Here is a 13,060-nt window from a genome sequence, read left to right on the forward strand (position 1 = left end):
GGACGTACACATGGGCTCACTCCCGTGGCTGGGCTGTTGGCAATGGCCTGCATTGGCCTCGCCCTGTGGCTTGGGCTTCTCACAACACAGCCACTGGGTTCCGAGGGGGCACCTCCCCAAAGCAAACGTCCTAAGAACCAAGGCGAAAGCTTCGAGGTTTCTTCCGGCCCAGACTTGGATGTCATGCCTCATCGCTTCTGCTGCCCGTCCTTGGTCGTCAGTTAAGTCCAGGCCAGCCCAGATTCAAGAGGACGGGATTTAGACTCCATTAGACTCCATTCCTCAATGGGAGGAGCAGCAAACAATTTGTGTCCGTCTTGTATCCAACACATTTGCTCTGCCTATTATGAGTTAAAACAGGATGTCTAGAGGAAAAACCGGGCTTGGCCTAGGGCAGTGATGGCAAACCTATGACACGCGTGACAGAGATGACACGAGAACTCATTTTTTTGGTTGATTTTTCTTTGTTAAATGGCATTTAAATATATAAAATCAATATCAAAAATATAAGTCTTTGTTTTACTATGGTTGCAAATATCAAAAAATTTCTATATGTGACACGGCACCAGAGTTAAGTTAGGGTTTTTCAAAATGCTGACATGCTGAGCTCAAAAGGTTCGCCATCACTGGCCTAGGCCCTAGGCCCTAGCGTCATAAAAAATTGTTTGAAGACCACAATGGTGTGTTTATGGAGGGATGGGAACAGACTCTTATTCATGAAACACTGACGAAGCATTCTGTGGGCCCCAGCACCCGAGGGGAAGACGGGATGGGTGAGGCTGCAGTCAGACTCCAGCAGGCGAGAGCAGCCTGCCACCCTAGGCCAAAGCCGATCTCTTCGCACCGTTGTCCCTTGTGCTGTGGATCTTTTGAGACGGAACCCACGCACCCTTCTAGTCCCTCATGAGACTCTCCCAGTCTCTGCTGCAATGCCCCCTCCTCCGTGACTTCCAGCCCAGCCCACGGGCATGGTTCAGGCTCTGCTCAAGCTCCCTTACTCAGCGTGGGGCCCTCAGGAATGTTTAGCTCTTCCTCGCATGCTACTCGTAGGTTGCAGGAAACGGCCCTCCCATGCCTACGCCCTCCATGCCGCCATCTCTGCTGCCTTCCCGGTGGCCTTGCAATGTGGGGCACCTCCAGGTGGGAAATAGGTGGGAAGGAAGTCTCCTTTAAAACTGGGTCCTCTTAAATGTCAAAGAAAACGCCAGCACACTCTTTCCACTCCCTAAGAATTGTCTTGGGGCAGGGCCAAGAGGGGCACGTGACCTGACCTGGCCCTTGCATCGCTCACCCCAAGGGAGTTATCAAATCTGACTTGAGGTCATGGAAACCCTGGTTCTGCCGGCTCGCCTGCGTTTCTTTGTGTTTTCTGTCTCTCATCGAGATGATGCCTTTGGGGGTTTGGCATTGGCCCGTTTCTGAAGAACGGGGAGAGAAGGCGGAATGCAGAAAATAAGTATCACATGCCAATGTGGGGTGAATTCTGGACTTTTTCATAGCACAGTACCCAGGCCTTATGCTGCTCTGTGTACACTGAATATGAGGGAAGGGAGGCGAGGAGCAGAGATGTGCTTCTCCTCCTCAGAAATGGAATGAAATCAGGGACGCTGACCGAGCCCTCTCTCCCACAGTTGTTCAATACAACAATTGAAACTTCTGAGAAGACAGATAATCTGCAGGAGCGCATGGACATCCTCCTGGAGCAGACCCTCCTGACTGCGTATGCCAATGTTTCGAGAGGACTCTTTGAACAACATAAACTCATCTACAGCTTCATGCTCTGCATTGAGATCATGCGTCAGCAAGGAAGCTTAACTGATGCCGAATGGAATTTCTTTCTCCGAGGTTCTTCGGGATTAGAAAAGGTACCTGTTTCAAGTTCAGGTTGCAGATGTTACTCTATCTGGAGCCCATAAGCCCCTCCCAAGGGTATCCATTTGGCCATGTGGCCCAGGGTGGGGTCCCTCGGGGTCCAGAGGCCCAGGCTCTAGCTTAGCTCTGTCACTGGGTGATGGGACAGTTATCCTCTCTAAGCAGCAATAACCTCACCTACACAAAAGGGATGTTGGGAGTGACCAGGGAGTTAGAAGATGGGAATGTTTTTAACTATCTTAGCCCAGCCAGCGTGGCTCAGTGGTTGAGTGCCAACCTATGAGCCAGGAGGTTACGGTTCGATTCCCAGTCAAGGGCACATGCCTGGGCTGCAGGCTTGATCCCTAGTGTGGGGCATGCAGGAGGCAGCCTAACAATGATTCTCTCTCATCATTGATATTTCTATCTCTCTCACCCTCTCCCTTCCTCTCTGAAGTCAATAAAAATATATTTTTTAAAAGTTGACCATTTTACAAATATGAAGAGTTAAAATTTAATAAAAGTTGTAATTCATAGATTTGATGATACTGTTGATGAAATCATGACCTTCTATTTCCTCCTGGATGCATCTTTCGTTATAAAGTATGGCAGTAATAGAACTTGATTGTTACCTTCTGTAATACTGTAATACGAGTCGTGCTACGGTGTCCTTCTTCATGTTCATCCTTTTATCTAACTTGCTCCAGCCACTCAAACTGGACTGACTCATCCACATACTACACACCTGGTGGCCCCTGAATTAAGCCATCGTCTCCCCAACTCCTGCCTGCAACTCCATACAGCCCCATTCTAAACTCTTGGCTCTGTTCTGCCACTATTGAGCCCTGCCCTTAGCCCCTGCAGACATGATAATGGCCCCTGTTTGCCAGCATTGAGCCTGAGTGTATCCCTGGGAAGTTGGACTTTATGCTTTTATTTGACTCCCAGTGCCCTATGCTCCCAGGACAAGCCCCGGCAAGACCTTTCCACCAGGTGATCCTGCCTCCCCAGCCCCCACCCATCTTGCATGCATAGATATTCTATCAATGCTATCTTAACTTCATAATCACAGTTAATACTTGCCAAGGGCTAGCTATGGAAGTAGATCAACTCATTTATTACTCTCAGTATTCCTCTTATGTGAGTTCCTAATTTTATCTCTAGTCTGCAGGTAAGATCAGGGGTCCTCCAACTACGGCCCGTGGGCCACTTACAAATACAAATATTGTATTTGTTCCCGTTTTGTTTTTTTACTTCAAAATAAGATATGTGCAGTGTGCATAGGAATTTGTTCATAGGCGTTTTTTAAACTATAGTCCGGCCCTCCAACGGTCTGAGGGACAGTGAACTGGCCCCCTGTTTAAAAAGTTTTAGGACCCCTGGGTAAGATAATTAGGCACAGAGAGGTTAAATAACTTGTCATGATCACATACCTATACTTAACAGGGGTTTGGAACCAGGATTTGGAGCCTCGCAGTCTGTAGGGCTTGCCCTGCTACCTACTACATATGCCAGTGTTTCATCTACTGCTGCCTGTTGGTTGGTCACTCAGCCAGGCCCTTCTGTCCTCACAACACTCCTGTTAGCCTTGTTTATAGTCTTCCCAAGACTTAGGGAACTTCAAGAACTTTCCAAAGTCATATAACTGATGCGTGAACGAGTCTGATACAAACCTGTGTTTAAATTCCCAAAGCCCATTCCAGTACCACCTGTTACTTCTCATGAGCAACATATTTCAAAAAGAAATTTAAGATATTTTAAATACCATCAAAGTCAAAAACTTAAAGTTATCCAGAAATCATCTTCAGAAACTTCTCAAATGTTGTGGGTTTCTTTAAATTAACCTATCTTTTCTTCCATCTCAAGGAAATATTAATGATTCTTGACTGATTTTGTTTTAGAAATGTGTTTGGGGATATCTTTTACCTAAGTTACTTTACTCACTTAGTTACTAATATCTTAATACTTGTATTTTCCATTTTTATCATAAGTGCTTCATATCAATAGATTAATAAGTCAATAGAATAATAAAAAAAAAAGGAGCCCTAGCTGGTTTGATGCTCAGTGAATAGAGCATCAGCCTACGGAGTGAAGGTCCCTGGGTTCGATTCCAGTCAAGGGCATATGCCCGGGTTGCAGGCTCGATCCCCAGTAGGGGGCATGCAGTAGGACCCCTGGGTAAGATAATTAGGGGGGCATTGATGTTTCTATCTCTCTCTCTCCTTCTCCCTGCCTCTCTAAAATCAACAAAAATATAATTTAAAAAATAGAATAAAAAAGGAAAACCACATGATCATCTTAGTAGACACAGAAAAAGCATTTGACAAAACCCAACAACCTTTTGTCATAAAAACACTCAAACTAGAAATAGAAGAGAACTTGCTCAACTAGATAAAGGGTGTGTACAAAACCCCACAGCTAACATGACACTTCATGGTGAAAGCCCGAGTGCTTTCCCCCTGAGATCAGAAACAAGACAGGATATCCTACTCTAATCACTTCTTTTTGACATTGAACTGGAGATTCTCCTCAGGTCATTTGGCAAGAGAATGAAATAAAGGGCATCCAGGTTGGAAAAGAAATAAAACTATCTCCATTTGCAAATGACATGATTTTGTATATAGAAAACAATAAAGAACCTACTAGAAAAACCTATTAGAATTAATAAACAAGTTCAGCAAGATGGCAGGTACAGAATCAATATACGAAACTAATTCATATTTCTTCTGTACACTTGCAATGAACAAGAATGATAGTGAAATTGAGAAAACAATTCTACTTACAGTGGCATCAGAAAGAATAAAATACTTAGAAATAAATGTAACCAAAGAAGTTCAAAAACATACTCTGAAAACTATAAAACATGTTGAAAGACATTAGAGGGCCTAAATAAATGGAGAAACATCCCACGTTCGTGGATTGGATACTTAATATTGTTAGGATGGCAATATCCCCAAATTGAACTACAAATTCAATACAGTTCCTATCAGAACCCCAGCTGACTTATTTGTAGAAATTGACAAGCTTATTCTAAAATTCATGTGGAATTGCAAAGGATTCTAACCCCAAAGCTTACTACAAAGCAGCAGTAATCAAGACAGTACGTCTAGCATAAAGATCGGTATACAGATAAATTGAATCAAATTTGAGAATCCAGAAATAAAATCATACGATTGTGGTCAAGCAATATTTGACAAGAGGCCAAGACAGTTCATTGGGAAAAGCTATCTTCTCAACATTTAGTGCTGGGACAACTGGATAGTCACATGCGAACCTTACATCACACCATATTTAACTTAAAATGGACCAAAGATCTAAATATAAGACCTACAATTCTTAATAGAAAACATAGGAGTAAATTCTCATGAACACAGATTTCTTTCTTTCTTTCTTATTTTTAGTTAATCCTCACCTGCGGATATTTTTCCATTTATTTTTAGAGAGAGTGGAGAAAAAGAGGGAAGAGAAGAGAGAGAGAGAGAGAGAGAGACATATGAGAGAGACACATTGATTGGTTGCTTCTCCCATGCACCCCAACTGAGGCTAGGGATCAAACCTGCAACCCAGGTACATGCCCTTGACCGGAAATCAAACCTGCGACCTTTTGGTGCGCAGGCTGATGCTCTAACCACTGAGCACACCAGCCTCAGGACCACATATTTCACAATGGATCCTTAGATGTGTTACCAAAAGCATGAGCAACAAAGGAAAAGAATAAATTGGACTTCATCAAAAAGAAACATGTTTTTGCCCTGGCTGGTGTTGCTCAATGGTTGGAGCATCGGCCCAAGCACTGAAGGATCACAGGTTCGATTCCCGGTCAAGGGCACATAGACCTGGGTTGCAGGTTTAATCCCCAACCCTGGTAGGGGTGCACGTGGGAGGCAAACAATTGATGTGTCTCTCATATCAATGTCTCTCTCTTTCACTCTCTCTCTCTTCCCCTCCCTCCTCCCTTCCACTTTCTAAGAATCAATGGAAAAAATTGGGTGAGGATTAACAAAAAAATACAAAATAAAAATAAATAAACATATTTTTGCTTCAAAGGACACTATCAAGAAAATGAAAAGACAACCCACAGAATGGGAGAAAATATTTGCAAATAATAGTTGATAAAGGATTTGTATCTAGAATATATAAAGAACTCTTACAACTCCATAATAAAAAGACAAATGACCTAATTTAAAAATAGAGGAAGGGCCTGAGGAGATATTTCTCCAAGGAAGATATACTAAGCACATGAAAAGATGCTTGACATTATTATTCATCAGGGAAATGCAAATCAAAACCGCATTTGTGAGATACCACTTCACACTCAGTAGAATGGCTATAATAATAATTTTTTTAAAAGACAGGTAATAACAAGTGTTGGTGAGGATGTGGAAAAATTAGATCCCTCATAAACTGTTGGTGAGAGCAAAAAATGTGCCGCTTCTTTGAAAAACAACCTGGCAGGCCCTCAAATAATTAAACATTGAAGTACCATAAGATGCAGCAATGCCACTTCTAGGTATATACCAAAGAGAAAACAGATGTGCATAGAAAAACTTGGGCATGAACATTCATAGCAGCATTATTCATAACAGCCACAACGTAGAAACAACCCAAATGTCCATCAGCCGATGAGTGGATAAATGAAACCTGCTATACCCAGACAATGGAATATTATTTAATTGAAGCATGAATAAACCTTGAAAACATTAAGCTCAGTGAAAGAAGTCAGTCACAAAATACCAGATATTATCAAATTTGACGTATATGAAGTGTCCAGAATAGACAAATCTACAGAGACAGAGAGCAGTGTAGTAGTTGTTTGGGGCTGGGAGGCGTAGGCAGATAGGAGGGTAATAGCTAAAGGGTACATGGGGGTGTTGAAGAGGCAAAATGCTCTAAAATTAACTGTGGTGATGGTTGCACATATCTGTGAATTTACTAAAATACATTAGATTGTATGCTCTAGATGGGGGAAGGGCAATGGTATGTGAATTGTGTCTCAATAAAGCTGTTTTAAAGTGTCATATAGAATATCAGGCAAATATTCATGAAATTTTCAAAGAACTAGTTTCAGTTTACAATCACAGCTGTTTCTGTCTCTTTTAAAACTGTTTACTCACATGAAAGTGCTTCATGGACTACCACCAGATGGCATAATACTCTTCCCAGAAATTTCTAGGGATATATGAAGTGCTTAGACATACACTCAACTAAGCTGGAATAAGATTGCCACTTGACTTGCTATTGATATTGGTCTTCTACTCACTTTTCCCCATTTCCTAGAGGTGAGAACATCTGGAAATCTGATTTGGAGACTAGATCTTCAGAAAAAAAAGATCATTAACCATAAGAATACTTGGGGGTCGGGAGAGACTAGTGTGTGGTGGAGAACAGGCTGGAAGTAGCGTTAACAGATTTAATGCTAATTCTTCACCAGATCAGCTGCTTTCGGCAATGTCAACCTGAAAGCTTTCATCAGCTGCACTTCTGTGCAAAGGTCTACAGGTAGAATAGATCCCACACCATTTCTATTTCACCGTAGCTTATTACTTCTCTTCGGTAAATGGTTGTTTTTAACATGCTATTAGAGCTTGATTTTTCACTTAGACAAGGTGAAAGCATATTTTGTGGCTGTCTTTGTGAATCATTACTCATTTTCTTTCTGTCTTATAACAGGAACGCCCACCTAAGCCTGAAATTCCCTGGCTGCTTACTCAGGTGTGGTACTCATGCTATGACTTAGAAGAATCATTTCCAGTTTTTAAAGGACTTATGAAATTTATGTTGCTACATCCTGTTTGCATAAAATTAGGTATGTAATATGGAAAAAGGATCTGCTATCAGGATTTGTAAACAGGCTCACCAATCCTAACTTTATCGTCTCTTTTAACCTTTTCTGCAATATCAGTATTTTTCCTCTAGGAAATTTCTTCATTGTTAAGAAATTATTAATTACTTGTTTTCCCAATTTCTTGAGTTGAAGGCTTAGCCCATGAATTTTCAATATTTCATATTTACTATTATATCCATTTTAAGAGTATATACATTTGCCTCTAAGTGTTGCTTTAGCTGCATCTCTTTTTATTGAAATATAACATGCATATGGAAAAGGGTACCAAATCAAAATTGTACAATTTGTTGATCAAAAACTGACTACACTTAATGGACCAGTACACAAAAATCAAGAACTGGAACAGTCCCAGCCTCCCAAAATCCCCTCATACTCCTTCACAAGACCCCTACCCTTTCCCCAGAGGTAATGACTGCTCTGATTATAACATTCTATATTAATTTTGCTCCACAACTTTTAATATGTACCCCCTTTTAATTCTAAAATTACACTCTTTAATTCTAAAGCATTTAGGATATTTTGGGACTATCTTTTTATTAATAATTTAATTCTATTATAAAAATTACATTCCTAGTCTGCATAAAATTGATTCCTTGTAATTTATTTAGACTTCAGTTTATGTAAAAATATTTCATATGTGACATTTCTTGGATGCAAGACTCCATAAGTTTAGTTAACATCCACCACCAAACATAATTACAGAATTTTTTGTGTGTGATGAGAACTTTTGAGATTTACTCTCTTAGCAACTTGCAAATATACAATACAGTATCATTAACTATAGTTATCATGCTGTACCTTAGGCCCGCAAAACTTACTTATTTTATAACTGGAAGTTTGTACCTTCTGGCTCCCTTCACCCATTTTGACCACTCATCTACCCCCTCCTCTGGCTACTACCAATCTGTTCTCGTATCTATAAGCTTGGCAGCTGGGAGGTTGTTGGTTTGGGGTTTTTTTTAGATTCTATATATAAGTGAGATCATATGGTATTTGTCTAGCTCTGGCTGACATTTCACATAGCATAATATCCTCAAGGTCTATCAAAATTTATTGTGTTTACTTTAGTGATGGTTTTTATATTTGATCTGTCAGTTTCTAAGACAGGTTCCACCACCAAGCATAATTACAGAATTTTTTGTGTGTGATGAGAACTTTTGAGATTTACTCTCTTAGCAACTTGCAAATATACAATACAGTATCATTAACTATAGTCACCATGCTGTACCTTAGGCCCGCAGAACTTACTTATTTTATAACTGGAAGTTTGTACTTTTTGGCTCCCTTCACCCATTTTGACCACTCATCCACCCCCTCCTCTGGCTACTACCAATCTCTTCTCGTATCTATAAGCCTTGCAGCTGGGAGGTTGTTGGTTTGGGGGTTTTTTTTAGATTCTATATATAAGTGAGATCATATGGTATTTGTCTAGCTCTGGCTGACATTTCACATAGCATAATATCCTCAAGGTCTATCAAAATTTATTGTGTTTACTTTAGTGATGGTTTTTATATTTGATCTGTCAGTTTCTAAGACAGGTAAATTAAGGTATACAATTATGACTGACAATTTCTCTTTGTAATTCTGGAATTTTTCCCATATTTTGTGAAATTATAGTGCTTAATACAAATAGATTTAGGATTATCATCTTCCTAGTAAATTGTTTCTTTTTTATTAAAGAATATTTCTCTTTATTCTAAATAGTTATGTTTGCCTTAAAATATTAATGTTAACATTACTACAGCAGGTTTCTCTTGGTTGGCATATTATATTCTACACTATTCATTTTCAACTCTTGTGTCATTCTCATGTTTTTGGTGTGTCTTTGGTGGGATTTTGTTGATTTTTTAAAATTTTATCTTTATTGTTTAGAGTATTACAGATGTCCCTCTTTCTCCCTCATTTACCCCTTCACCCTGCTCTCTTCTCATCCCCAGGCCTTCCCTGCACAATTGTCTGTCATGCGCTATGAATATATGCATAAGTTCATTGGTTGATCTCATCACACCCACCCCCCTTCCCTCTGAAATACTTCAGTCCATTGCATGCTTCCAGGTCTCTGGATCTTTTTTGTTCATCAGTTTATTTTGTTCATTAGATTCCACATGTAAGAGAGATCATGTGATACTTGTCTTTCTCTGACTGGCTTATTTTGCTTAGCATAATACTCTCCAAGTCCCTCCATTTTCAAAGAGTAAAAGATCCTTTCTTTTACAGCTGTATTATAGTCCATTGTGTAAATGTATCAGTTTTTTAATACATGCATCTACCGATGAGCATTTGGGCTGTTTCCAGATCTTAGCTATTGTAAATAATGCTGCTATTTACATAGGGGTGCATATAGGCAATTCCATTTTTATTTCTGGCTTGTCAGGATATATTCCTAGAAGTGGGATCACTGGGACAAATGGCAATTCCATTTTTAATTTTTTGAGGAAACTACATACTGTTTTTCATAGTGGTTGTACCAGTCTGCATTCCCACCAATAGAATACAAAGGTTCCTTTTTATTCACATCCTCACCAGCATTTGTTGTTTACTGATTTATTGATGATAGCCATTCTGGCAGGTGCAAGGTGATACCTCATTGTCATTTTAATTTTCATCTCTCTGATGATTAGTGATATTGAGCATTTTTTCATATGTGCCTTGGCTATTTGTATTCCTCTTTGGATAAGTGTCTATTCAGGTCTTCTGCCCATATTTTAATTGGATTATCTTCCTTTTGTTGAGTTGTATGAGTACTTTATGTGTTTTGGAAATTAATCCCTTATCAGATGTATCATTGGCAAATATGTTCTCCCATACAGTGGACTCCCTTTTCATTTTGATGCTGTTTTCTTTAGCTCTACAAAAGCTTTTTGTTTTTATGTAGTCCTATTTGTTTATTTTCCTGCTCTCATTTATAAAATTTCAAGATTTATTCTGGAAATCCTACAGGATTGTGAAGGTTTATACATGTGTCATAGTATGGCTTGTGCTCTAAATGTGAACTTTAGATCTTTGTAGGTCAAGTTTAATCATTCCAATGTCATTCTTACTTTCAAAAGCTTCCTAATTGCCTTAATCTTTTGTCTTTGATGGTCTCTAAGTGTTTCATGTCCTATTAGTTGAGTTATCATTTAAAATATGCTGTCTTGTCTTATTAGCCAAAGCCTTGGTTGATTGTACAATAACCTCAAGAAAAAAGAATTCCCTTTGGAATAAATGTTTCCATTACTTGGTTTTTAGAATAATGTAGCCACCTTCAACCAAAGAGCACTGCGGTGTGCTGAATGAACCCTGTGGTCTCATGCCATGGAATTGTCTTTATTCCATAGAGAAACTAGAAGTCTTGAGGTGCACCCTTCTTCAAGGCCATGGTCTTACGTGTCACTAAATTTCCGTCAATAACTCTGATTGCAGTTATTAGGCCCTCAGAGAAAAACCCCAGGAGACCAGCTGGAGAAAGTGGCTTTATAGCCTGGAATGTAATCCAACTATTCTGCCTAATGTTTGACTGTAGGAACCTGTTTTGTCACTGCTGTGTTGGCTCGCCGAGAGCTCCCAGCATACTGTGCACCTTGTATCAACAGGCATTTCAACACTAATTCTTACTGCATGCTGTAACCATTGCAAGGGTTATAGCATGTGAAATGCAAGTCCATTTCTTATAACTATTCCAAGGGTGAGGGGGAGCAATGTATTAATGCTTATCAGGGCATAAAGTTGTGTAGATTGTCGATTTAGTCATATTATTTATATTGCTCAAATTATGTAGGCCAGAATTTTTAATTTGCTTCATCTGTCACAGACTAATAATGGTGTATTATTTCCTACCACAATTCTTTTTCTACTTTTTCAAACTCTACCTCCAGCAGTGAGGGATATATTCTTATACTATTATCTGGAACATATAGGTTCATTTTATTGTGCTTTTATTATGAGGTTTGAATTTTACTATAACCTCTTTTGTCCCATTTAATTACATTTGCCTTGAATTCTAACTTGTCCAATGTTACTCTTATCACTTCAGTTTTCTTTTTGTTCACATGTGATTAATGTATTTCTATGCATCCTTTTATTGTAACCTCTCTATTATTTGTTTCGCTTTGCTTTTTGTAAGTGGTTTTCTGTTGAATATTTTCTGATCCAGTTTTAATTTCTTTGCTCGTTAATTAGTCTGGATAGGGGGATATCAGTATATTTACATTCATAGAAAGAATTGATAGTAAATGTAGAGATTTCTAAATTACCAAATATATTTATTTAATTTAAAACTCAAAACAACTCTAAATAAGGCATATTTTTAAATTATGTTTCCAGGATCTTTTGAGACTTTCATTAACTCACAGGATTTGAAAAACTATCCCACAGTAGGGGAAGAAGAGGAACAACTCCTGAAACAGAAAGTGGAGTTGGAAATCTATGAATCGTGGCTTTCAAACTTAAGCTCTTTCCATAAGCTAATTCTTGTTAAATGTTGTAAAGAAGAAAAGGTAAGGTGTTTTTTTTAACTAAAGAACTGTGTTATAACTATTTCTACTAAAGCTCACCAACTAGTTATGATCCATCAACTGATAAGATTTATTTGTTAGCCATGGTAGTGAGACACACATTTGCGGGCTGGCATGTGTACACATGTACTTCTATTGTATTGCCTCGTCCTCCACCTGAGAATCATAAACCTTACATACCACTGGAGAGACAATTAGCACTAAAGCAAATCAAAAGACAGAAAAACCAAGCTAATTCCACAGGAAACCTTGGCTCTATTGCTTGACCTGATTCATCTCCTTTCTGTATTCCATGTACTTAACCGTGTTCTTGGATATATATGTATTTCTGGATATACATTATGTAGATTAGAGCCTAACCAAGGGTGTGTTTTATACAAACTTATTTCCACGTGTTTAAAATGTTTCATAAAGAAAATCAGTTCAGAGACATGAGAAATTGCGCATGTAACCCATAGTGTTTGATTTTTCATTAATAAAGCTATCAGAATCCTAGATCTCTATATAATAGTAATAAAGTGATCTATTTTCCAGAAAAATATTTCTCCAACTTTTTAAATTCAGGAGCATTTCATGAGCGTGTTACCACTTTTATATTTACACTAGAGACCCGGTGCACAAATTCATGCACGGGTGGGGTCCCTCGGCCTGGTGGGCAATCAGGGCTGATCTGGGCCGACCAGTTGGGGGGAGGGACTGCAGAGGTTGGCTGTCAGAGCGCACTGGCCACCAGTGGGCAGCTCCTGTGTTGAGCGTCTGGTCCCTGGTGGTCAGTGTGCTTAATAACTACCGGCCGGTCATCCAGTTGTCCAGTCATAATGGTCACTTAGGCTTAGATAGATAGATAGATAGATAGGTCCCTGGTGGT

General features: G+C 39.3%; 1 protein-coding gene across 1 annotated transcript in view; it reads left to right on the forward strand.

The window, feature by feature from the left end:
- Nucleotides 1-13,060, forward strand: part of DNAH6 (dynein, axonemal, heavy chain 6) — a 239,152-nt gene that overhangs the window by 189,979 nt on the left and 36,113 nt on the right. Inside the window, exons 61-63 of the mRNA XM_005882406.2 lie at nucleotides 1,632-1,865; nucleotides 7,522-7,657; nucleotides 12,002-12,174. Coding sequence (XP_005882468.1) covers nucleotides 1,632-1,865; nucleotides 7,522-7,657; nucleotides 12,002-12,174 — 543 coding nt within the window. The remainder of the gene's footprint in view (nucleotides 1-1,631; nucleotides 1,866-7,521; nucleotides 7,658-12,001; nucleotides 12,175-13,060) is intronic.

This window comes from Myotis brandtii, unplaced genomic scaffold (assembly GCF_000412655.1).
Source record: "Myotis brandtii unplaced genomic scaffold, ASM41265v1 scaffold714, whole genome shotgun sequence".
NCBI classification, from domain to species: Eukaryota; Metazoa; Chordata; class Mammalia; order Chiroptera; family Vespertilionidae; genus Myotis; species Myotis brandtii.